The 26,971-nt window shown below is 42.3% G+C and overlaps 1 protein-coding gene across 2 annotated transcripts in view; it reads right to left on the bottom strand.

Annotated features, from left to right (window-relative positions):
• The window catches only part of RPE65 (retinoid isomerohydrolase RPE65), a 97,158-nt gene that overhangs the window by 38,574 nt on the left and 31,613 nt on the right, over positions 1-26,971 (bottom strand). The window contains exons 3-4 of one of the 2 annotated variants that reach the window (XM_068239257.1): positions 26,387-26,653; positions 2,529-2,611 (exon numbers count right to left, since the gene is read on the bottom strand). In XM_068239257.1, the coding sequence (XP_068095358.1) occupies positions 2,529-2,611; positions 26,387-26,478 (175 nt within the window). In that variant the 5' untranslated portion in view covers positions 26,479-26,653. The remainder of the gene's footprint in view (positions 1-2,528; positions 2,612-26,386; positions 26,654-26,971) is intronic. The other variant, XM_068239258.1, reaches the window with a different exon arrangement.

Below are 26,971 nucleotides of genomic sequence, written 5' to 3'. Positions count from 1 at the left end.
ATTGCATTTGGGACATGGGCATAATCCAAATGACATTTTCTCCAAGGATATCATTTTTCATCTTCTGTTTACAATAACTTTTTAGCACTCTGTAATTGAAGAAGTGCCGAAAAAGTACTGTCAAAATGATTCTAAGCATTTCCTTGCTTGCTGTGCTCATTTTATGTTTCGTTTTATAACTTTCCAGTACTTTGCAATTTAAAAAGTACCAAAAAATAGGTCAAAAAGTACTGTTGAAACTAGTTTGAGCATTTAGTTGCTGGTGACTTAAAAAGGCATTTTATTGACAAGGTATGAAAATATCATTCAGGAGAAATCTTATGGTGCCCATACATGGTACAAATTTTTCATTTTTATTCGATTAGATAAATTCGTTCGATTATCCCATTAGATCGAAAATAATTGCATAGTTGATTTCGAGGTACCATACACGAATGTTCGATTAGGCTGAAAATCCAGGGAAAATGATCAAATATGCAGAAAAATCAAATTGAGAAAAAAAGATTGAGATAAAAAAAATAAAGTATTCGATGTAATGGTTTATTCGATCAAAAGTGATTTTTTTTAAACCGGAATCTCTTTTTTTTTTCAGCTCGAGCTGTATTTTACCTCAGATAGTTAACACAGACAGCAGTTGTAGCTCAAAGCCTTTATTGAGCTGTATTTTTCCTCTGAGTGGTTCAATTTGTTTATTGTGAAGTTAATATTACTTCAGAGCAACTATATAGGTGTGTTTTACCTCATAGTTTTTTTGTTTTTTTTTTCGCGCTGAGGGAATTTTTACCACAGAGCGATTACAAATGACTCTATTAACTAACAGAAAGAAGGCCAAAATTGCATTTGTATTGAACCTGTGGACTCTCCTTGATGAGGACAAACTTACTTTACTTTAGTAATAAAATTATTAATAATAAAATGATAATAATCATACACATACTTCAATATTTAATCTTGATATGAAGACAATGCAAATAAAGATTACAGCCTTTAAAACATTTTTTTAACAATTAGGATCTAAAAGATCTTTTCATACAATTTAACATACATGATATAATTACAACACACAATTGTCAAAAATGTTTCCAGCATGTCCGATCAGATCAAATCGTTCGAATTTCTTGAATGAAAAAAAGATTCTTTTCAACTTTCATTCGATTCGATCGTTTAGTTTGAATAAACGGGAAAATCAAAAGTTTTTATTGTACCGTGTATGGGCACCTTTAGGAGGAAAATTGAAGTGAATAAAGCCATAGATAGATACTGTAGATAGACCAAACAGTTGCAACGAGTACTACACATACAACACACTTTCATTCTTTTTCTTTTGACTGTAAAAATATGGTCAATTTTTTTGTACCAAACAAAGGTACATTGAAAATTAGAGTATCTAGAGCAGCGTAATGGAATATATACCATATATAAAAAGCAATAAATTTAAAATTGTACAGCATAAAAATCAAGCCATGTCTCTTTTTAGAAAATCACTCTTTCCCAGGTGCTCCCTATTAACACTCTTGATATATTTACATGTACAAGGAGTACTCTTTAGAATTGTGTATATAAAACTCTGTTCCCAAAAAATACTCTCTGTAAAGAACAAAAAATATTAGACACTCCAGTCTTTTTATAAGTTTTTTAATGTCCTCTAATGTTTATATTGTAATAAAATGAATTCACTTTGAGTATTAGATGTACCCTCTGAACTGCACAAGATGAGAATATGTAATACTAGACAAACTATTAAAGAACAAAAAAAATCTAAATGGTCCAATGAAGAAATACAATAAATAAATTAAATAAACATAATTATAGGGTAATGTCCCAAAATGTCCCAAGTCCTTGGATAATTATTATTTTCCCACTAGTATTTTTATGATTTTTTTTTTTTTTTTTTTTTTAATTTATATATATGCCTAATCCTCTCGATGTAGGTTAACCCTGGTACACACGTCCAATGTTTGTTGGCCAACTGCACTACTACCATGTAACATGAGAGCTTACCTACAATCCATTCAAGATCTGCTGGTCCTCATGCTCTATGGAGGTAGTACAATTGGTCAATCAAATTTGGATGTGTGTATGCACCCCAAGATTAGTATATCATTTACAAGAATCTTGTAAGGATTCTGATTTGGATCATTTTTATATTTGAAATGCATGATTCATTGATTTGAATAGGTCTACCCTGTTTTTTTTTATTTCTAGGTGTTCCTCCAATTTACTCTTACTCTGGAAAGTATTTTTTCTTGGTGTTTCTGTCTTATTGAAGAGTAGGGTTGATCAATGAGAGGCAAATAATTTCTCCTTGACATATTTATCCTTTAAGTAATTCCCCCTCATTGACCATCCCTATTGAAAAGATATACGCATTTCCTGTCCAGACAGGAAGGGAAAGAATTCCCAGATGGAGGCATGATCGGCCACCAAAAAGTTTCTAATCCTTTAGAACCACAAAGAAGTCACACATTGCAGAGGCTGAGATGAATGGTTGGGAAATAAGGGTTTAGATAGATAGAGTGTTTGCTAACCTGTGACATGCACACTCATGGGTGTGGCCAGTTCCTCCACCGTCTCAAACAGTTTTCTGTACCCGCCAGCAGGGTGCTCCACTCTATAAAACAGGTCACATGCTATTACATAACTGTTTATTCTATGCAAACTAGAACTAGTTAGAACTTTCAGAATTTCAGAACCCCCCTTTATGCTCTGGAAGAGAAGCCACAGCATGAAAACCTATTGGGAAAAAATCTCTTCATTAAAATTTATGGAAATGCAAAAAAATAAAAAATAAAAAAATAAAGTTTTCCTTGGTTTCACTTTTGCAGAAGGCACTGAAAGCGTTAGGAAATAATTAGCTAAGTTGATTTGTTTTAACAAATACAGAACACAGAGAAGTGAATTTCTACTTTCAACTTTATGTGGAATTAAGACTTCTCATTGTGTGTACAAGAGTTTGGGTCCACTTTAAAGGCTGTATTAAAGCGGTCCTAAACTCTTGCACAGGAGACAAGGAGAACTCAGAAGAATCCACCCTGTGTGTATTTAGAGAGAAAAGTCTATCTAATTCATCCTTATCTGCAAGTAATCACAAGTGTAATTTGAGCTGTCAGTTCTGTCTGAACTGTGCTGAGGTGTATGCCGAGTTATGTGCTAATATGTAAACACAGGAGGTTAACTCTTTCTGTGCCCCCATTAAACCAGGAAGTAGACACTGCAGATTTATTGTAGGTGTTCAGTAAGTTTTTTTGGGTGTTGTTTATCTTTAGAGAGGAAGTTAAGCTGGGTAGCATCTCCTCTAGGTCTAGAGTGACCAACATTGGAGCCCCTGAAGGCTGCGTCTTCTCACCATACCTGTTCATTCTATGCATGAATAACTGCACATCCACAGCAAACTCTTTCAAGATCATCAAATTTGAGGAAGATACCACAATTGTCGGCCTTGTTAGCAATAATGATGAGTGGTCTTACCGCCAAAAGGTTGACAGAGTCCGCAATTGGTGCAGAGAGAATAGGTTAGCGTATGGTCTGAGCCCAAACGCTCAGACCACAAATCTTTTCTCAACCAGGGAGCCAACCAGCCAACACTCGAATCCCAGAAACAGTTCTAAACATTAGTTCTAAACATGACCAAAACTATTGAGATGGTCATAGACTTTAGGAAGCATGCCACTACCCCAGCTCCTATCAACATCAATGGCACTGAAGTCATAAGGGTACCCAGAGTACGCCTCCTGGGCATTACCATCTCTGACGACCTGGCAGGCAAACACCATCACAACCCAGAAGAAGGTGCAGCAAAGGCTCTTCTTCATTCGCCAACTTAAGAAGTTTGGCATGGCCTAGGAACATCTGGGGTCCTTCTACTCCGCTACCATCTACTCCGCGCCACCAGGCTCTTCCGCCAGCAGTAAATACAAAATTCAGAGGGTCATCAGCTCAGCAGAGAGAATTATTGGGAATCTTGTCACCCCTTTAGACCTTATCTACAACACCTGACTGAGCTCTAGAGCAATGAAAATTGTTGGTGACCACTCGATTGTTGGTATGAGCAATAGAAATTTTCCAACCTAAATGAATGTCTTTCCATTCTCTACTCGATACAGATTACTTTTGATTGATCAAATGAAAGGGAAAAAGACCCATGTATGAACAGCATTATGGACGTGGAAGAATCTAGGTAGAAGCACTGAGCTCAAGACGTGAAGTAGGCATTCTTATTGGGGTCCTGCCAGTGTGACAAGTGCTAAATACAGAAAAAAGCTTTCAAATGAATAATTGAGCAAAGAACAGTTCCAGGCTGGTAAACCTTCAATGTCAGGCCAGTTCCAATGTGGAGATTTAGGCCCTTTTCACATGGACAGCTGCAAGCATTGCATTCACCACCTGTCAGTAATAGCATGCACTGGCCAGGAGTTTGCTAGCCCTCGGTACGGGCAGTGGACAGGCATATCTTGCCTGGAGTCACATCTGCCGGTGACCACATGAGATTCCATGCTTCCGTGTAACCGCACATGGCAAACTCTGACACACATGGGGTTTAAAACACTGCCGTTGGCCTGCATAAAACTGCATTTGTAAGGCCCTCAGTGGCCACAGTTGGGAGGCTGAACTGTCCAGCTAGAACAGTTCAGCCTCCTCTATAAAAGAGGACTTATGTCAGGGGTGTCAAACTCAATTACAAAGTCGGCCAAAATTGTACACTGGGACCTAGTCAGAGGCCAACCTCAATGTCTACTGGCCACCATCCTCCCTTATAAAAGTTCTCTGGTGTCTAGTGGTCCTCCCTCCCCTATACAGTTCACTGGTGTCTAGTGGCCCCCAGCCTCCCCTATACAGTTCCCTAGTATTTAGTGCTTTCACCCTCCCCCATATGGCTTCCCTGGTGTTCTTGGACTTCACCTCCAATATAGCTTCCTTGGTGGTTAAGAGTGGGCCATACATAATGCAATGTATGGAAACCACTTGAGCGCAAAATTTAATGGCTCTGAGAGCCAAATTTGGCCTGCGACCTGGAGTTTGACATGTTACATAGTTATTTTGGTTGAGAAAAAGACATTTGTCCATCGAGTTCAACCAGAGAACAAAGTACAACACCAGCCTGCTCCCTCACATTTCCCTGTTGATCCAGAGGAAGGCGAAAAAACCCTTACAAGGCATGGTCCAATTAGCCCAAAAAGGGAAAAAAATCCTTCCCAACTCCAGATGGCAATCAGATAAAACCCCTGGATCAACATCATTAGGCATTACCTAGTAATTGTAGCCATGGATGTCTTTCAATGCAAGGAAAGCATCTAAGCCCCCTTTAAATGCAGGTATAGAGTTTGCCATAACGACTTCCTGTGGCAATGCATTCCACATCTTAATCACTCTTACTGTAAAGAACACTTTCCTAAATAAATAGCTAAAACGTTTTTTCCTCCATGCGCAGATCATGTCCTATAGTCCTTTGAGAAGGCCTAGGGGCAAAAAGCTCATCCGCCAAGCTATTATATTGCCCTCTGATGTATTTATACATGTTAATTAGATCCCCTCTAAGGCGTCTTTTCTCTAGACTAAATAAACCCAGTTTATCTAACCTTTCTTGGTAAGTGAGACCTTCCATTCCACGTATCAATTTTGTTGCTCGTCTCTGCACCTGCTCTAAAACTGCAATATCTTTTTTGTAATGTGGTGCCCAGAACTGAATTCCATATTCCAGATGTGGCCTTACTAGAGAGTTAAACAGGAGCAATATTATGCTAGCATCTCGAGTTTTTAGTTCCCTTTTAATGCATGCCAAAATTTTGTTAGCTTTAGCTGCAGCGGCTTGGCATTGAGTACGATTATTTAACTTGTTGTCGATGAGTACTCCTAAGTCCTTCTCCAACTTTGATGTCCCCAACTGTATCCCATTTATTTTGTAAGGCGCTAGACCATTGGTACGACCAAAATGCATGACTTTATATTTTTCAACATTGAATTTCATCTGCCATGTATGTGCCCATATAGCCATCCTATCCAGATCCTGTTGCAATATGACACTATCTTCCTGAGAGTTGATGATTCTGCACAATTTTGTATCATCTGCAAAAATAGCAACATTGCTCACAATTGCATCTACTAGGTCATTAATAAATAAATTGAAGAGCACTGGACCCAGTACAGACCCCTGTGGGACCCCGCTGCTAACAGTCTCCCATTTTGAGTACGATCCATTGACCACAACTCTTTGTTTTCTGTCCATTAGCCAGTTCCCTATCCATGCACACAGACTCTTCCCCAGTCCTTGCATCCTCAACTTTTGCACCAGACTTTTGTGGGGAACAGTGTCGAAGGCCTTTGCAAAGTTCAAGTATATCACATCTACAGCATTCCCAATATCCACATTAGCGTTCACTACCTCATAAAAGCTGAGCATGTTAGTCAAACAGGACCCCATGTTGATGATGAGAAATAAGATTATTTTCTACTATGAATTCATGTATAGTATCTCTTAGTAACCCCTCAAATAGTTTGCATACAACTGATGTTAAGCTTACAGGTCTATAATTTCCTGGATCTGATTTTTTGCCCTTCTTAAATAATGGGAAAACGTGGGCTGTACGCCAATCCAATGGGACTCTGCCAGTTGAAAGAGAGTCACAAAAAATAAGATAAAGGTGTATACTGTATATATGGTCTATAACTGAACTTAATTCCCTTAGGACCCGAGGATGCATGCCATCAGGGCCAGGTGCCTTGTCTATTTTTAATTTATTTAGTCTTGCCTTCAATTCTTCCTGCGTTAAGTATTACATTTGGAAGATTGAGACTCTTCTGCCTCTGTAATTTGCAACAGTGCTGTTTCCTTTGTGAAGACAGAAGCATTTAATAACTCTGCCTTACCTTGGTCATCCACCATTGAGGTCCCACCCTCATCCTTTAGGAGTTCTATACAGTCAACCTTTCTTTTTTTAGAGTTGATGTACTTGTAAAACTTTTTTGGGTTAGATTTGATATCCCTAGCGATTTGATTTTCAGCTTCGATCTTTGCCAGCTGAATTTCTTTTTTACAATTTTTATTGCACTACTTATAATTGCTTAGTGCAGTCTCGGCCACTCCTGTTTTAGGACCTTATAGGCATTCTTTTTCCTCTTCATTTTATCTCTAACCTTTCTATTCATTCATAGAGGCCTTTTTTTATTCCTAGACATTTTGTTTCCATATGGGATATACATACTACAATATTGATTGAGAATAAGTTTAAAAGCATGCCATTTCCCTACAGTGTCCTCCCCTTGTAGTACATTATCCCAGTTCACCAGACTTAGTGCCTGCCTGAGTTGATTGAACTTTGCTTTTCTAAAATTCATAGTTTTAGTGGTCCCGCTGCCCCGTGGCCTATCAGTCACCAGATCAAACGTTATCATGTTGTGATCACTATTTCCCAAATGTTCTTGAACCTGCACATTTGATACATTATCTGGTCTATTAGAAATGATCAGATCCAGTAACGCATTCCCCCTAGATGGTTCCGTTACCATTTTAGTCAAGTAATTGTCCTGTAGTGCTGCCAGAAATCTGTAGAAGCTTTCCAGAGGCGCCAATAGAATAAAAGTCACTTAAACGAGCTTAAAACCGATGGGGCAGTGGTGGGCCTATCCCATCCATGCGGACAAAGCAAACAAAGGAAGGACTGTGGCATCAACAGTCAAACAACAATTTATTTATACTCCACAGTAAAAATAGGCAACGCGTTTCACGGGCTCAATCCCGCTTCATCAGGCCAATGAAAAAAGGAGCATACAGCTTAACAGCATCAAAACCACACTGAGCGCCAGAAATCTGCTGCTTTTACCAGAATGGGTACCCTCAATACCCCAGTCTATGGAAAGTTGAAGTCACCCATAACTATGACCTCATTTTTACTTGCAGCTTTTTCAATCTGCTGTAGTAATCGCAGTTCTGCAGCTTCATTAATATGAGGTAGCCTGTAGCATACCCCAATAAGCAATTGGCAACTTTTATTTCCACCATAAATATTTACCCAAACGGACTCCACATCTTCACAATCTTCCTCCATGTATGCCTTATGGTATTACAAAGGGATGTTTGTGACTGGCTGTCCGGGAACTCTTACATTCATATCTCTACCATCAAAAAAGGTTACGTACAGCACTTAAAGAGGCACCATATGATATATTCAAAATGTAGTAAATTATTCAATATACCCACTTTTCCATTAATTACCTTGTTTTCGTCATCTTAAACACTTCCTATATCTACAGTATATAATTGCTGTACATTGACATGTAGTCCTGCCCTCCCCAGTGATGTCACAGCCTAGGCTGTTTAGCTATGCGGTATTCTCCCCCCGTCCCGAGCATTCTGGGAGACCAGGTATTATTTCTACTGACCACCTGTGATAAATTTCAGTATGTAAATCAGGGAGAGGAAATATTTTACAATGGGCAAACACTGACTAAATCATTTATAAAGTAATATTGTAAAAAAATAATAAAAAAATAAGCAGTTTTATTCAATGCATTATTTTCAGCACAGTTCCTATTTAACCTTTGACATGGGCAACCAAAATTAGATTCCTGGCTAGGGTCAGTACCTAATTACGTAAGTAAGGAGTCCAAGGCAAGACTCCCTAACACTGCAGGGTGGCCTCTTGAGCGCGTCCCAGTGTCTGCAGCTCTTGAGCGCTTTGAGTCCGACAGGAGAAAAGCGCTATACAAATGTTCGGATTATTATTAAATATGGCAGCGCCCATATTCCTCTCACATCAGGTGTCCTTTAACCACTTAACGACCGCCCCCAGCCGATGGGCGGCAGCAAAGTCCGGGCCCAAACGACCGCAATACGCCCATCGGCGGGGGCGGCTGCGGGAGTGGCTATGCGGTGATCGCGTCATTTGTGACGCGATCAGCCGCCGGGGACTGGCTCCGCCCACCGCTCGCTGTAACCCGCCGGCCGTTCGGAAGCGCCGGCGGGTTACTAGCTGCCCGATCGCCGCACGGAAAGTGTATAATAGGCTTTGTAATGTATACAAAGCCTATTATACTGGCTGCCTCCTGCCCTGGTGGTCCCAGTGTCCGAGGGACCACCAGGGCAGGCTGCAGCCACCCTAGTCTGCACCCAAGCACACTGATTCCCCCCCCCTGCCCCCTGATCGCCCACAGCACCCCTCAGACCCCCCCCCTGCCCACCCCCCAGACCACTGTTTGCACCCAATCACCCCCCTAATCACCCATCAATCACTCCCTGTCACTATCTGTCAACGCTATTTTTTTTTTTAGTCCCTAATCTGCCCCCTACTCCCTCCTGATCACCCCCCCACCCCTCAGATTCTCCCCAGACCCCCCCCCCCCCACGTGTACTGTATGCATCTATCCCCCCTGATCACCTGTCAATCACCTGTCAATCACCCGTCAATCACCCGTCAATCACCCCCTGTCACTGCCACCCATCAATCAGCCCCTAACCTGCCCCTTGCGGGCAATCTGATCACCCACCCACACCAATAGATCGCCCGCAGATCCGACATCAGATCACCTCCCAAATGCAGTGTTTACATCTCTTCTCTCCTCTAAACACCCACTAATTACCCATCAATCACCCATCAATCACCCCCTATCACTGTTACCCATCAGATTAGACCCTAATCTGCCCCTTGCCGGCACCCAATCACCCGCCCACACGCTCAGATTGCCCTCAGACCCCCCCTTATCAATTCGCCAGTGCAATATTTACATCTGTTATTCCCTGTAATAACCCACTGATCACCTGTCAATCACCCATCAATCACCCCCTGTCAATGCCACCCATCAATCACCCCCTGGCACTGCCACCCATCAATCAGCCCCTAACCTGCCCCTTGCGGGCAATCTGATCACCCACCCACACCAATAGACCGCCCGCAGGTCCGACATCAGATCACCTCCCAAGTGCAGTGTTTACATCTCTTCTCTCCTCTAAACACCCACTAATCACCCATCAATCACCCCCTATCACTGTTACCCATCAGATTAGACCCTAATCTGCCCCTAGGGCACCCAATCACCCGCCCACACCTCAGAACGCCCTCAGACCCCAGCCCTGATCACCTCGCCAGTGCATTGCTTGCATCTATTTCCCCCCTCTAATCACACCTTGAGACACCCATCAATCACCTCCTGTCACCCCCTAGCACACCTACCCATCAGATCAGGCCCTAATTTGCCCCGTGTGGGCTCCTGATCACTCGGCCAAACCCTCAGATCCCCCTCAGACCCCCTTCCGATCACCTCCCCAGTGCATTGATTGCATCTATTTTCCCCTCTAACCGCCCCCTGAGACACCCATCAATCACCTCCTGTCACCCCCCTAGCACTCCTATCCATCAGAACAAGCCCAATACATCCTGTCATCTAAGAGGCCACCCTGCTTATGACCGGTTCCACAAAATTTGCCCCCTCATAGACCACCTGTCATCAAAATTTGCAGATGCTTATACCCCTGAACAGTCATTTTGAGGCATTTGTTTTCTAGACTACTCCTCGCGGTTTAGGGCCCCTAAAATGCCAGGGCAGTATAGGAACCCCACAAGTGACCCCATTTTAGAAAGAAGACACCCCAAGGTATTCTGTTAGGTGTATGATGAGTTCATAGAAGATTTTATTTTTTGTCAAAAGTTAGCGGAAATTGGATTTTTATTGTTTTTTTCACAAAGTGTCATTTTTCACTAACTTGTGACAAAAAATAAAATCTTCTACGAACTCACCATACCCCTAACGGAATACCTTGGGGTGTCTTCTTTCTAAAATGGGGTCACTTGTGGGGTTCCTATACTGCCCTGGCATTTTAGGGGCCCTAAACCGTGAGAAGTAGTCTAGAAAACAAATGCCTCAAAATGACCTGTGAATAGGACGTTGGGCCCCTTAGCGCACCTAGGCTGCAAAAAAGTGTCACACATGTGGTATCGCCGTACTCAGAAGAAGTAGTATAATGTGTTTTGGGGTGTATTTTTATACATACCCATGCTGGGTGGGAGAAATCTCTCTGTAAATGGACAATTGTGTGTAAAAAAAAATCAAATAATTGTCATTTACAGAGATATTTCTCCCACCCAGCATGGGTATGTGTAAAAATACACCCCAAAACACATTATAATACTTCTCCCGAGTACGGCGATACCACATGTGTGGCACTTTTTTGCACCCTAACTGCGCTAAGGGGCCCAAAGTCCAATGAGTACCTTTACCATTTCACAGGTCATTTTGCGACATTTGGTTTCAAGACTACTCCTCACGGTTTAGGGCCCCTAAAATGCCAGGGCAGTATAGGAATCCCACAAATGACCCCATTTTAGAAAGAAGACACCCCAAGGTATTCCGTTAGGAGTACGGTGAGTTCATAGAAGATTTTATTTTTTGTCACAAGTAAGCGGAAAATGACACTTTGTGAAAAAAAAAATTTAAATCAATTTCTGCTAACTTGTGACAAAAAAAAAAAAAATCTTCTATGAACTCACCATACTCCTAACAGAATACCTTGGGGTGTCTTCTTTCTAAAATGGGGTAATTTGTGGGGTTCCTATACTGTCCTGGCATTTTAGGGGCCCTAAACCGTGAGGAGTAGTCTTGAAACCAAATTTCTCAAAATGACCTGTGAAATCCTAAAGGTACTCATTGGACTTTGGGCCCCTTAGCGCAGTTAGGGTGCAAAAAAGTGCCACACATGTGGTATCGCCGTACTCAGGAGAAGTAGTATAATGTGTTTTGGGGTGTATTTTTCCACATACCCATGCTGAGTGGGAGAAATATCTCTATAAATAGACAATTGTGTGTAAAAAAAAATAAAAAATTGTCATTTACGGAGATATTTCTCCCACCCAGCATGGGTATGTGTAAAAATACACCCCAAAACACATTATACTACTTCTCCTGAGTACGGCAATACCACATGTGTGGCACTTTTTTGAAGCCTAACTGCGCTAAGGGGCCCAAAGTCCAATGAGCATCTTTAGGCTTTACAGGGGTGCTTACAATTAGGCACCCCCCAAAATGCCAGGACAGTGAACACACCCCACAAATGACCCCATTTTGGAAAGTAGACACTTCAAGGTATTCAGAGAGGAGCATAGTGAGTCCGTGGCAGATTTCATTTTTTTTTGTCGCAAGTTAGAAGAAATGGAAACTTTTTTTTTTTTTTGTCAGAAAGTGTCATTTTCCGCTAACTTGTGACAAAAAATAAAATCTTCTATGAACTCACCATGCCTCTCACTGAATACTTTGGGATGTCTTCTTTCCAAAATGGGGTCATTTGGGGGTATTTGTACTTTCCTGGAATTTTAGCCCCTCATGAAACCTGACAGGTGCGCAGAAAAGTCAGAGATGCTTGAAAATGGGAAAATTCACTTTTGGCACCATAGTTTGTAAACGCTATAACTTTTACCCAATCCAATAAATATACACTGAATGGTTTTTTTTTTATGAAAGACATGTAGCAGAATAACTTTCGTGCTCAAATGTATAGGAAATTTTACTTTATTTGAAAAATGTCAGCACAGAAAGTTAAAAAAAAATCATTTTTTTGCCAAAATTCATGTCTTTTTTGCTGAATATAATAAAAAGTAAAAATCGCAGGAGCAATCAAATAGCACCAAAAGAAAGCTGTATTAGTGACAAGAAAAGGAGGTAAAATTCATTTAGGTGGTAGGTTGTATGAGCGAGCAATAAACCGTGAAAGCTGCAGTGGTCTGAATGGAGAAAAAGGCTCTGGTCCTTAAGGGGCGAAAAGACTGTGGTCCTGAAGTGGTTAATGTTAGTCATTATGGGAGCATGTTTCTGCTTTTCCCTTGTATAGAAAATAGATAATAAGTACTACATACAGCCAGGGCCGCCATCAGAATTTTCTGGGCCCCATACTTGGCAAACCTACAGGGCCCCCCTCACGCCAAATAATCTGATAGGTAGATTGTGTGGGGGCAGAACCACAGTATGTGGGGTAGAGTCAAATCAACTTTCCTGTCGCCCATAACACCCTCCCCCTTGCATTGGTGTGTGTTCACCAATCACGCAGCAGGGAAGAGGGAGATGACCACACAACTCCTGTTATGCCACGGTAGAATTGCCAGCAGACCCTTCCTGGGCCCCATACTACTGTCCCTCTTGTACCCCCTTGAAGGCTGCCCTCCATACAGCAGGTGTGCACAGATTTTTTTCTAAAGCACAGATCATATCTTATCAGCAGAATTTGGTATTTGGAAGGCCAGAGAGTATGGACTCATCAAGTGTTGCACAATGTTATTTGAGGGCTGGAACCCACTAGGGCGTTTTTGGCAGCGTTTTGGGATCGCCGACGATTCCCAAAAAGGCTTTGCCAATGAAAGTGGGTGGGGGAACCCATTAGTGCAATTGCGATTAGGGGTAATCGCAATTGCAGGATATGCAGCATTTTGAGCGCTTATCAAAGCTTTTATGCAGCGTTTTGGGGGGCCGAGCAATCTCATTTAAAATAAAAAACTTTAAATACTTACCATGTGTCTTAATTGCTTCCTTCCGTCCGTAGCTCCTCCCCCTAAAGGAAGAGGTCACAGGCGCTTTTCTGATTGGTCCTAGAGAAGCACCTATGACCTCTTCCTTTAGGGGACGGAGCTACGGACGGAAGGAGGACACTGGGTAAGTATAATTTTTACCCCCCCCCCCCAAAAAAAAACAATTTGTAAATCGGAAGCGCTGTACAGTTTACTGTACAGGGCCTCCAAGCGCCAGGGAACTGCAAGCGCAGTCGTCCCAGGCATCGCTGCACAAAGTGCTGCGGCGATTTTAAAGCGCTGCAGCGATAGGTCAGATCACAGAATTCTTGTGTATGGCCAAATTTATCTATGAGGTTTTCTACCATACATTCCCATTACATTATCTATGAGGTTCCCCCATACATTCATTTATGGATACTTTCAGGGTCTGTTTCCACTACTGCGTCGCGATTCCAATGAATCCGCATGCGGTTGCGGATTCGTTTGCGTTTGTATGCGGATTTTAAACGCATATTCGCTTGCGGTTTCGCTATGCGATCTTAACCATGTCAATGCCGGTAAGCATTGACATGGGTTTTTACACGAAAACGCACTCGAAAATGCATGGAAAACCGCAAGACTAAAACGCTTGTGGTTTTCCTATTGATTACATTACCGATGAATCGCGTGCGGGTGTTCGACGTGCAAATTCTGATGGGTCTGCCATGCAGATTTCTTTCTGCACGACAAACTGCACAGAATTCCGGACAAGTTAAAACAGGCCCATCCACTTCTATTGCTTATGCGAATCTGCATGAAGAAAACGCATGCAGATTCGCTGTAGTGGAAAGGGGCCCTTAGCGTTTGACCTTGAGCAAGCATGCGGTCAGATACTCTGATCAGCCTGACTGGATTAGCCACAGGCTTGTTTCAGGTATGTGCCTGTGAATAGTGGCTGCTGACAGGTGGTTAATTATGTCTCTGCAGCTGACCACGTGAAACGGGCCTAAAAAATTAGGGTACCCATTAATGGTACAATTTTTTAGTAAACAATCTTATTTTCGATCAGATTAGGCAGATCATATTGTATGAATACAGAGAAGCAGGTGGGCCCAATTGATCCTGAATAATCGCATTAGCCATCATTTCCTTAAAAGGAACCAGAGGTGAGAGAGATAAGGTGGCTGCCATATTTATTTCCCAACATTTATAAACATTACCAGTTGCCTGGTTGTCCTGCTGATCTTTCATGCATCAATAGTATCTGAATTACAAACCTGAAACAAGCATTGAGCTAATCCAGCCAGACTTCAGTCAGAGCACCTGATCTGCATGCTTGTTCAGAGTCTATGGCTAAACATATTAGAGGCAGAGGATCAGCAGGACAGCCAGGCAATTTGCTTTGTTTAAAAATAAATACATTTGTCAGCCTCCATATTCTAAGTCACTTTAAAATGCTTAGTGGAAGAATCAATAATTGTATGATTGCAATACGCCTATAGGGGAATTGTTTAAAGGAAATACAGGTAGTCCTCGACTTACGAACACCTGACTTACGAACAACCCGCCGAAACGAACGGCATGGATTCTTTGTTTCCATGGGAACAAGTAAAAAAATGTTTTTTTCAAATTGGACTTAGTAGTTTTTGAGAAAATCGATAAAAAAAAAATCTATGTAAAAATGTATACATACCTGAGGCTTCCTCCAACTTCCAGCAGGGTGATCGCTTCCTCGCTGTCTTCCCACGCCGCCTGGATCCTCTACTTGGCGTCCCAGTAAATCCCCCCACCGGCGTAGGCACAGTCTGGCCACGCATGCTCCCCAGTTACGATTCCATGTCCGGGAGTGTTGGCGCAGAACTCTCCAGGTGACGCAAGCGCAATGAGCCACGCGCACGTGGTCGGGTTGCGCATGCACAGTACACCCAGACTGGAGGAATCACCGGGGCAGCTAGCAGAGGATCCAGGCGGCTCAACAAGACAGCGAGGGACTGATCAGCCTGGGGACATTGGAGGAAGCCTCAGGCATGTATACATTTTTTTTTAATCCCCCATCTCAGGTTTCCTTTAAGGAATACTTAAAGGGGACCAGTGTAACTCACCTCTGACTCTTTCTAGACCCCTGTAGTCCTCCTAGTCCCTCCCTCACTGATATTCCGATTCGATCCATTCAGTAGCTTTTCCGTCTGAAAACTGCATGTGCAGCCCCGGGGTGTGTGCCTCCTCGATCGCACTCTTGTAGCCTGTAGTTCTAAGCTTAGAGTTTATAAAAATAGCTCCTGCGCATGCGCTGCACACTCCCAGCTAAAAGAACGCAATTGAGGAGGCGTGCGGCCAAGCATGCGCAGTAGCCAGCAACTGGCTCAGTTGGCCAGCTTTCAGAGGGACACAGCTGCTGAAAGGATCAGACTGGAATGACACAGAGATCTGAAGGACCACAAGGGGCTAGAAGAAGCCCCAGGTATGTTGCACAGGGCACATTTTTTTAATTCAAAATATTTAGTTGCACCACTCTGACACATACAAAGATAAATAAACACTCCTTCAAGCCTATGAGCATTTCAGTGCATGCTTTTCTCCCGGGTACAGTGAAAAATGGCGCTGGTTAAATAATGGCGCCCCCTTTTGCCCGATATTTGTTTAAAACGATATTTATCATTTTAAAGGTTAAAATAGTGCAGACTTTTTGAACGAAATTTATCGTTTTAAAACTTTTTTTTTTTTGGTCCTGCCTGAACGATATTTATCGTTTTAAAGAGGAGCTGTTAGGTATAAGGTCTCAGAGAAAATAAACACATATATCAGTAGCTAAATATTGGCTGTACTTACATTACATATGCATTTCACTGTCCACGTTTGGATTTCACAGAATTTTTATATAGTATTTGCAGAGAATGATGCTCCTGACAGCTCATGGCAGGTTCCATGTTTGTCTGTCTCCTATGAAGTCAAATGTGTCGTCATGTCCTGCCTGCTTCCTGATGATTCCACTCACAGAAAAGCTGGTACTGAATAACACTACTGTGCAGTGAATATTAATTAGCCATGTGGCTAGGAACAATAGTGGACTCCTGCAGTGTACTCTGCCCGGAGATTTATCAGTGCTGTGCACTGGACTGAGTTACATGCTGTTGTAACTTGACCCTGTAACTTCTCACTAGCAGCCGAGGGGAGGGCCCCAGAATGCTTTGCTGTATGGTATGCGGCCTCTCGTCCTTTTAAGAGCTTGGGAATACAGAGCCTTGCTGTCAGCACACATCAAAAGTAAGAGAGATTTTTAACTTCAGTATTGCCTCTTTGGCTTGCTTCTAAACTGTTTAACACAGGAGAATAGAGGTTTAAATTAGCTTTTGCAGCCTGACAGTTACTCTTTAAGCCCTGCTTTGCTGCCGTTTGGAAAATGTCTGCCCGCCGACTTTAATGTTTGATAGCAAAGCCCCCTTAAATGCTAAAAACACCAAATTTGCAGGGAATGTTAAGAAAAAAATTGTGAACAAGAGGAAATTTTTTTTTTTCAAAAAGACCTTATAGTTTTTGAGAAAATCGATTTTGAATATTCTCCTTCTCCTGACCGTGGGAAAATTAAACGCCCGCCGACTTTAGCGGTTAATAGCAAAGCCCCTTTAAATGCCAAAAACACCAAATGTGTAGGGAATGTTAACCACTTAAGCCTAACTGGACGAGATTTCTCGTCCAGTTAGGCTGCGTGCACTCCCGCGGGTCGCGCGCGCTCCCGCGGGCCCCCCCCCCCCGTGCGCGCTCCCGCTACCTGCCGTTTACCCAGCGATCAGTGAAAGGGATTATAGATCCCTTTCACCAATCGCATCCCCCCGGAGAAAAGCCGACAGCGTCTCTCCAGACGCTGCAGCTTTTCTGCGTGCAAAAAAGTTCCAGGTCTTCTTTCTTCTTCCTGGGAGCGAGCTCGATCGCTCCCAGGACTATTTGACTGTGGCCATCTTGTGGCTAAATAGTAAAACTACACCCACATGCATGTTACATTATACATGCACACTTTTTACATTAAAAATTACTGTTTACCTCCCACACCACTAATTACCCCCATACAATATTTAATTAAAAAACAAAAAACAAAAATGTACAATAATAAAAATAAATAAATAAATAAATAGTTACCCAAGGGTCTGAACTTTATAAATATGCATGTCAAAGGAGTATATGAATATATGTTTTTAAAATTATGGGCTTGTAAATAGCGATGGACGCAAATTGAAAAATTGCACCTTTACTTCCAAATAAAATATCGGCGCCATACATTGTGATAGGGACATAATTTAAATGGTGTAATAAGCAGGACAAATTGGCAAATAAAGTACATGGGTTTTAATTATGGTAGCATGTATGAATTTCAAACTATATTGGCCAAAAGCTGATAAATAATGATTTTTTTCCATTTCTTTCTTAATATTCCTGTTAAAATGGATTTAGAATAAATTAATTTTCAGCAAAGTGTATCACCCACAAAAAGCCTAATTGGTGGCGGAAAAAACAAGATATAGATCCATTCATTGTGATGAGTAGTGATAAAGTTATTGGCAAATGAATGGGAGGTGAAAGTTGCCCAGATGCAAAAAAATTTCAACCCTGTGGGCTTAAGTGGTTAAGAAGAACAGTGGGAACAAGAAAATTTTTTTTTCCAAAAAGACCTTATGGTTTGAGAAAATCGATTTTAAATGTTCAAAGAGAAAAAGTATCCATTTAAATCAGGTAATGACATTTCTGCGGGAAACAATTCCCGCCGACTTTAGCAGTTAATAGCAAAGTCCCCTTAAATCCTAGCAACACCAAATTTGCAGGATATGTTAAAAAGATACCGGGAAACAATATTTAACCATTTATTGGTTTTGATACAGTATATCTACGCCCCTGAAATACTTCATCTAAGCCTCAGGGGCGTAGATATACGTATCTGTCTTTCCCCTGCTGCTGCGCGTCACCCGCACTGCCAGTTCACCCGGTAATTAGGTAATGGGAACACACGTTCCCAAACCTAATTACATTGCCCGATTGCTTATAGTCATTCATTTAAATGAATGAATGGCTATAACCCGGATATCCGGCCGCGATCGCGCCGCCGCGAGCGATCGTGCACGTGCACGGTCGCATGCACGCTGCACGCCGTCTGCCACTGTCTGCCCGGTGATTGGGGACTGGGAACTGACGTTCCTAGACCCCAATCAGAGTGTCCAGATTGCTCGAATGACTGTCATTCAGTCATGCTTGTGAGTATATTTTAAAGAATAAACTTTTGTAATATGTTTTGTAAAAACGGGCTCTCAACCTATTAGCCCGCCTAACGTGACCACGGTGGAGCGCACACTCTCCTTTCCATCCCTTAATTGAGCGCACACCCAACGTATTGGTGCTGTGGGGTAGACGCCGGCGTAAGAAGGAACGCACAATACCCCACTACAATGGATGGAACGCACGCCGGAGCGTGACATGGATATGCCCGACGTGCCTCCATCAAGAGTGGGGCGGAAATGCCTACATAGCCGGCTGATCCGGCCGGATGTGGGGCAATGACGGCAGAGTATATATTATCCTGGTGTCCTGTGGCTAGCCACGCCCCTGATGAGTCACGCGTGTGACGAAACGCATCGGGTGGAGCCACAGGGCAACCAGGAACAGCACCTCGGAGCAGGAACGGCTGGCAGGAACTGAGCGGTACGGACAACCTCTATAGGCCTTACCCGGGAGGCACGGGGGAGAGCCCGTTACTTACTCTAAACGCCTGTACCAAACTCATGCTTGTGAGTATATTTTAAAGAATAAACTTGTTATATATTTTACGGAATTACGCAATGGTCTACTTATTCCCTCTGTGAGGTGCTCTGAGGCCATATATCCTTTATGAGGAGCGTTGGGGAAATCTATCTACAAGTGGAGTCACCTAACCGATCTGGGGACACCATCACCTGGACAGCAGACAGAGGACCCTATTAATTCCAATCTGGATGATCATTCAAGTGCATATGACCAGTCTGACAGTGGTCCATCTGAGCGGGTGAGTGTGGTCCTAAAGGGGACCCCCTATTTTTCAACCAACTATCAGTGTGGAGCGCTATCTACATAAAGAGACTGTACTGAAGGGAGTGGCTACACCCCATAGAAAAGCGCATACACAGAGACTTCCTATTAAGCTTGAACTTTTTTGTTTATGGCCTGATATTGTTATAATTGCAGCGCTACTTGATAAATTTGGTTTGTGTTTATAGACCTTGCTGTTGACTTATGATTTAACATTGTGCTGGTTGGCCAAAAAGCCATCTGATTGTGTATATAGGGTATCATTTTAACCGTGAAAAGTGAGAGAATAGAATTTGGAGTGTTTGAGGGCTGAGGCCTCTGTCATATGAATTTTTTCTAGTGGTGAAGTGAAAAAAACTGTAAAAAAATAGCATTTTCAAAGTTATGGTGCAATTTCAGCAAAATCACTTTGGCCCAAATGTTACACAGTATACATATCTGAGTAGGCCTGGGTCTCTATTTTTCAGAATGGTGACATTTGTGACCTGTATTGAATGTACTGAGACTCTAGGGCCTTTGCTAAGAAACAATGACTGTATTACTTTCTGTACAAAAAATGGCCTTGAAAAATCCAGTGGTGCTACTTGTGATTAACAGTGTGCTGTGTGCCTAAAAAGCCATCTGATTATGCATATAGGGTATCATTTTAACCGTGACAAGTGAGAGAATAGAATTTGGGGTTTATGAGGGCTGAGGCCCCTGTCATATGAATTTTCTCTACTGACAAAGTGAAAAAAACTGTAAAAAAATAGCATTTTCAAAGTTATGGTGCAATTTCAGCAAAATCACTTTGGCCCAAATGTTACACAGTATACATATCTGAGTAGGCCTGGGTCTCTATTTTTCAGAATGGTGACATTTGTGACCTGTATCGAATGTACTGAGACTCTAGGGCCTTTGCTAAGAAACAATGACTGTATTACTTTCTGTACAAAAAATGGCCTTGAAAAATCAAGTGGTGCTACTTGTGGTTAACAGCGTGCTGTGTGCCCAAAAAGCCATCTGATTATGTATATAGGGTATCATTTTAACCGTGACAAGTGAGAGAATAGAATTTAGGGTATTTGAGGGCTAGAGCATATGTAGAGTGATTTTTGTTTTGTGGCAAACTGAATCAAAAGCAATAAAATTGTTATTTTCATATACTTTGCACCAAAATAAAACATTTGCAAAAAAAACTAAAGTAACAGAATTGAAAAGAGAATACCTAAATAGTTACCTTAGAGACTCAGCTTCTCAAATACAGTGGAGGAAATAATTATTTGACCCCTCACTGATTTTGTAAGTTTGTCCAATGACAAAGAAATGAAAAGTCTCAGAACAGTGGTAGGTTTGGTAGGTTTATTTTAACAGTGGCAGATAGCACATCAAAAGGAAAATCGAAAAAATAACCTTAAATAAAAGATAGCAACTGATTTGCATTTCATTGAGTGAAATAAGTTTTGAACCCCTACCAACCATTAAGCGTTCTGGCTCCCACAGAGTGGTTAGACACTTCTACTCAATTAGTCACCCTCATTAAGGACACCTGTCTTAACTAGTCACCTGTATAAAAGACACCTGTCCACAGAATCAATCAATCAAGCAGACTCCAAACTCTCCAACATGGGAAAGACCAAAGAGCTGTCCAAGGATGTCAGAGACAAAATTGTAGACCTGCACAAGGCTGGAATGGGCTACAAAACCATTAGCAAGAAGCTGGGAGAGAAGGTGACAACTGTTGGTGCGATTGTTCGAAAATGGAAGGAGCACAAAATGACCATCAATCGACCTCGCTCTGGGGCTCCACGCAAGATCTCACCTCGTGGGGTGTCAATGGTTCTGAGAAAGGTGAAAAAGCATCCTAGAACTACACGGGAGGAGTTAGTGAATGACCTCAAATTAGCAGGGACCACAGTCACCAAGAAAACCATTGGAAACACATTACACCGCAATGGATTAAAATCCTGCAGGGCTCGCAAGGTCCCCCTGCTCAAGAAGGCACATGTGCAGGCCCGGCTGAAGTTTGCCAATGAACACCTGAATGATTCTGTGAGTGACTGGGAGAAGGTGCTGTGGTCTGATGAGACCAAAATAGAGCTCTTTGGCATTAACTCAACTCGCTGTGTTTGGAGGAAGAAAAATGCTGCCTATGACCCCCCAAAACACCGTCCCCACCGTCAAGCATGGGGGTGGAAACATTTTGCTTTGGGGGTGTTTTTCTGCTAAGGGCACAGGACTACTTAATCGCATTAACGGGAAAATGGACGGAGCCATGTATCGTGAAATCCTGAACGACAACCTCCTTCCCTCTGCCAGGAAAATGAAAATGGGTCGTGGATGGGTGTTCCAGCACGACAATGACCCAAAACATACAGCAAAGGCAACAAAGGAGTGGCTCAAGAAGAAGCACATTAAGGTCATGGAGTGGCCTAGTCAGTCTCCGGACCTTAATCCAATAGAAAACCTATGGAGGGAGCTCAAGCTCAGAGTTGCACAGAGACAGCCTCGAAACCTTAGGGATTTAGAGATGATCTGCAAAGAGGAGTGGACCAACATTCCTCCTAAAATGTGTGCAAACTTGGTCATCAATTACAAGAAACGTTTGACCTCTGTGCTTGCAAACAAGGGATTTTCCACTAAGTATTAAGTCTTTTATTGTTAGAGGGTTCAAAAACTTATTTCACTCAATGAAATGCAAATCAGTTGCTATCTTTTATTTAAGGTTATTTTTTCGATTTTCCTTTTGATGTGCTATCTGCCACTGTTAAAATAAACCTACCATTGAAATGATACTGTTCTGAGACTTTTCATTTCTTTGTCATTGGACAAAATCAGTGAGGGGTCAAATAATTATTTCCTCCACTGTATGTATATCATTAGGGTGTATTGCTGTTATATTTGCAAATAAGATCTTGTAATTACTGATAGAGTACAATGAGAAAACCAAAAACACAAAATGGAAAAAATACACCTTTATTTTTAAACAAAATATTGTCGCCACACATTGTACTAGGGACATAACTTAAATGTTGTGATAACCAGGACAAACAGACAAATTAAATTTGTGGGTTTTATCAATAGTAGTACTGTTTATTTTAAAACTATAACGAAAGAAAATTGAGAAATAATGTATTTTTTCATTTTTTTCCTTATTTTTCCCTTTAAAATTCATACAAAGTAAGATACTTACTAGGAAAAAATATCTCCCCCAAAAAGCCTAATTGGTGACGAAAAAAACAAGATATAGATCATTTAGTTGTGATGAGTAGTGATAAAGCTATTGGGGAATGAAAGGGAGGAGTGCTGAAATATGAAAATTGCTCTGGTCCATAAGGTGAAATTACACTGAAGGCTGAAATGGTTAAAAAAAAAATTTAATTTTTTTTATTTTAATTCAATTTTTGTTTTATGTTGAGTGTGGGAAATTTTTTGAAAAAAAATGACGTGAGGTCCCCCCTCCCGAGCCTCAGTAACCCCTTGTCTCCCATGCAGGCTGGGATAGCCAGAATGCGGAGCCCCGGCCAACTGGGGCTTCGCACCCTGAGCTATACCAGCCCGCATGGTCCATGGTATGGGCGGGCTCCAAGGGGAGGGGCGGCCAAGCCTTCCCCTCCTCCCCGGAGCCCTTGTCCAATCCATGGACAAGGGGCTCTTCCCCACCTCCGGTGCCCCAGGAGGAGGTGGGGGCAACGACTCCCTGTGGGGGTTCATGGTGGCATCTGGGAGTCCCCTTTAAGAAGGGGACCCCAAGTGCCCACCTCCCTCCCAGGAGAAATGAGCATAGGGGTACAAAGTACCCCTTACCCATTTCCACAAAGGGTTAAATGAAATAAAAACACAACCACGAGAAAAGTATTTTAATAATCTTAATTAATCACAAATACTTACCTGTACCTTTAAAAAAATGTTCCCACGCCAATATATCCTTGGAAATGATCCAATTAGCCAATTAGCAATACTATACCTTACAATGCATCCTGCGTATGGACGCATAGCACCGGCTTCCGCTGTCCTCCCCGCCTCCTCACCTGTCACCCTCACCTAGCCTGGCACCTGGTTCTACAACCCCTCTTCACTTCCTGTAAGCGTACATGTTACACTTACAGGACGCATAAAAAAGACTGAGGCCATCTTGTGGCCAAATAGTAAAACTACATCTACATACTTTTTTTCAATAAACAGACACAATTACATTTAAAATTAACTGCTTACCTCCCACACTCTCCAAAAAATACCCAAATAAAAAGTTTAATTAAAAAAAAAAAATTGTTACCTAAGGGTCTAAACTTTTTTAATATGCATGTCAAGAGGGTAAAGCACTATTTTTTTTCATTATAAGCTTGTAAATAGGGATGGATGCAAAACTGAAAAAATTCACCTTTATTTCCATATAAAAAAGTAAGAACGTGATTTTAGAATATTGGACTGTATTAATTTAAGGAGCGCACTACTCGGGTGAATTGATTGATAAATATTAAGCTAGTCAAAAATGGCGCCAGAAATTTGGGCACACCAGGCGCCACCATAGGCCATAATATGAACTACAGCTATAGCAGCGCTCAGTCAGTAATTTCGGTGCTGTCAAGAGACGGAGCCTAAGGCCCCTTTTACACTTAATCTGTTGCCCTCAGTTATAACTGAAAGAAAACTGATTTTCAAAGTAATGCCCATGTTTTCCTATGGCACCTTTCATACTTAAAGGGGCACTATGGCGAAAAATCATGTTTTATAGTCACTGTACTATGCATAGTTGTTTGTAGAGCATAGTAGTTTACATGTAGTGAGGTACAGGGTTTTTTTTTTTTACACTGACATCATCATGGTATACTTTTATAGTCACGTCGGCAGAAGTACCTTTCCGACGCGACTCAGCCTAATCCATGTAGTTGTAGGAGGCATCTTTCACTGTTGCTGTAACTGCCGTTACATTTTTCCCCTCTCTGCAGCGCTGGAAGGTTTGTTCCAAATTTCAACTGCACCATCGTGCAGTTACACTGATCCCCCAGGCGCCGTAAAGAGCAGCAGATTATCTTCTGTGCGGGGAGTGAAACGCACCCTCCCTCTTCGGTGAGACGCAACTGCCCTGTGAGGAGGACTGTGGAGGAACGCAGCATCACTGATGACGCTGCCCGGCAAGGACCCCTGCAGCGAAGCTGGCATTGAAACGGAAACCTAATGTTGTCTGTTTCTATGGCTACCAGGCTTCGCTCTGTGAAGCCTGGTAGCCATAGAAACGGACAACATTAGGTGTCCGCCCCTGCAGCGAAGCTGGCATTGAAACGGACACCTAATGTTGTCTGTTTCTATGGCTACCAGGCTTCGCTCTGTGAAGCCTGGTAGCCATAGAAACAGACAACATTAGGTGTCCGTTTCAATGCCAGCTTCGCTGCAGGGGTCCTTGCCGGGCAGCGTCATCAGTGATGCTGCGTTCCTCCACAGTCCTCCTCACAGGGCAGTTGCGTCTCACCGAAGAGGGAGGGTGCGTTTCACTCCCCACACAGCAGATAATCTGCTGCTCTTTACGGCGCCTGGGGGATCAGTGTAACTGCACGATGGTGCAGTTGAAATTTGGAACAAACCTTCCAGCGCTGCAGAGAGGGGAAAAATGTAACGGCAGTTACAGCAACAGTGAAAGATGCCTCCTACAACTACATGGATTAGGCTGAGTCGCGTCGGAAAGGTACTTCTGCCGACGTGACTATAAAAGTATACCATGATGATGTCAGTGTAAAAAAAAAAACCCTGTACCTCACTACATGTAAACTACTATGCTCTACAAACAACTATGCATAGTACAGTGACTATAAAACATGATTTTTTGCCATAGTGCCCCTTTAACGTGTTTTAACTGAAATCTTTTTCACAATGCATTGCTATGGAAAAAAACACGTACTAGCGCATACCAACGCGTCCTAACGCATACTAACGCACACCAACTGATTAAGTGCAAATGGGGCCTTAATTACAAACAGCGTAATTTGGCTTCTAGCGATAGCTGGCAACCAAATTACATCTTACCCCTGAGTCCACGTCGGCCTGGAGAGGAAATAGTTATGAATGCCGCCTTGACTTTTGCGGAAGCCTGGTGAGCCAATTTTTGGCTTCAACCTGCGCCCAAATTTCCTGGCAACTGAAGCAGGAGGGATATGGAAGCTAGCAAATTTATTTCTTTTTAAGTAATATCAGTTGCCTGGCTGTCCTGCCGATCCTCTGCCTCTAATAGTTTTAGCCACAGCCCCTGAAAAAGCATGCAGCAGATCAGGTGTTTCTGACATTATTGTCAGATATGACCAGATTAGCTGCATGCTTGTTTCTGGTGTGATTTAGACACTCCTGATGCCAAATAGGTCAAGCAGGGCAGCCAGACAACTGGTATTGCTTAAAAGGTAATCAATATGGCAGCCTCCATATACATTTCACTTCAGTTGTCCTTTTAAAATAAGCACACGATGTACCAGCAAATGAATATTACATACTTCTCACTGTCAGTTCCTCTCAGAAGCTCACCATATTCTTCGTTCAGTGACTCCTTCCATTTCTGACAAGATTTTGTGAGAACTGAAATATATCAGTCGCTGCCAGTTACACTAGTGCAGCCAATTAGTACAGCAGGGCTGCCAGGCAACTGGTATTGTTTAAAAGATAATACTGGTAAATATGTCAGCCTCCATATACCTCCCTGTTCATATGTCCTTTAATTACATGTACACATAAATATGGCAGCATCCATATGTCTCTCGCTTCAGGTTTCTTTTAAAGGGCATGTAAAAAAAAAAAACAATAGTATGCTGGCTGTGTAGTTAGCTTTCTGCACAAATGCTAGTCTAAAGAAAGTTTTCCAAATCCATAGTTTCCAATTAGTAACATGTCATTAGCCTCACACTCACACTCACCTGCTCGTCATCCTGCCTCGTAGTCTGGTTTCGCTGAACAGAGACTGAAGTCGGGGCTTTCGGAGACTCTTGCTATTTATAGGTAGTTTCATTTGTTTCCGTAGAATAATCCCCTGAACAGGACTCGCGAGCCAATAAGAAGCAGAGCGAAGAACAGAAGTTTCTTTCAGTGCCTGGAAATTCCTGCGTGGAGCAGTCAGTGCCTTTGCTCCGCTCACAAGAAGACTCTTTCAAACGTGTTTAGTTCTAAATCCTTTCAAACCAGCACTGGATTAAATGAAAGAAATTGGGGGAAAGAATTCAGTCACGCAGCCAGACAAGTGTTTTTACATAATAATGGCTTAAATATCAAGCCGTTTCCTCAGAAGAGCCCTGCAGACATGGCTGGACAAGGAGACGCTGTGTTATTTTCCCAGCTGATGTTCGGGCTGCACTAAGGATGGGCCTTCATCAAAGGACTCAACGTCTAATCTGCAGAGATTCCCAGAGGTCACTGGACTATTGTTCTGGGCCAACTATTAAATAAGAAATATCAGCATCAAGATGCAAAGTCCTGATTCACATGGCCAACAGCTTCATGGGTCA

This window comes from Hyperolius riggenbachi, chromosome 6 (genome assembly GCF_040937935.1).
Source record: "Hyperolius riggenbachi isolate aHypRig1 chromosome 6, aHypRig1.pri, whole genome shotgun sequence".
Classification (NCBI taxonomy): Eukaryota; Metazoa; Chordata; class Amphibia; order Anura; family Hyperoliidae; genus Hyperolius; species Hyperolius riggenbachi.
This window is presented reverse-complemented; position numbering and strand designations above follow the sequence as displayed.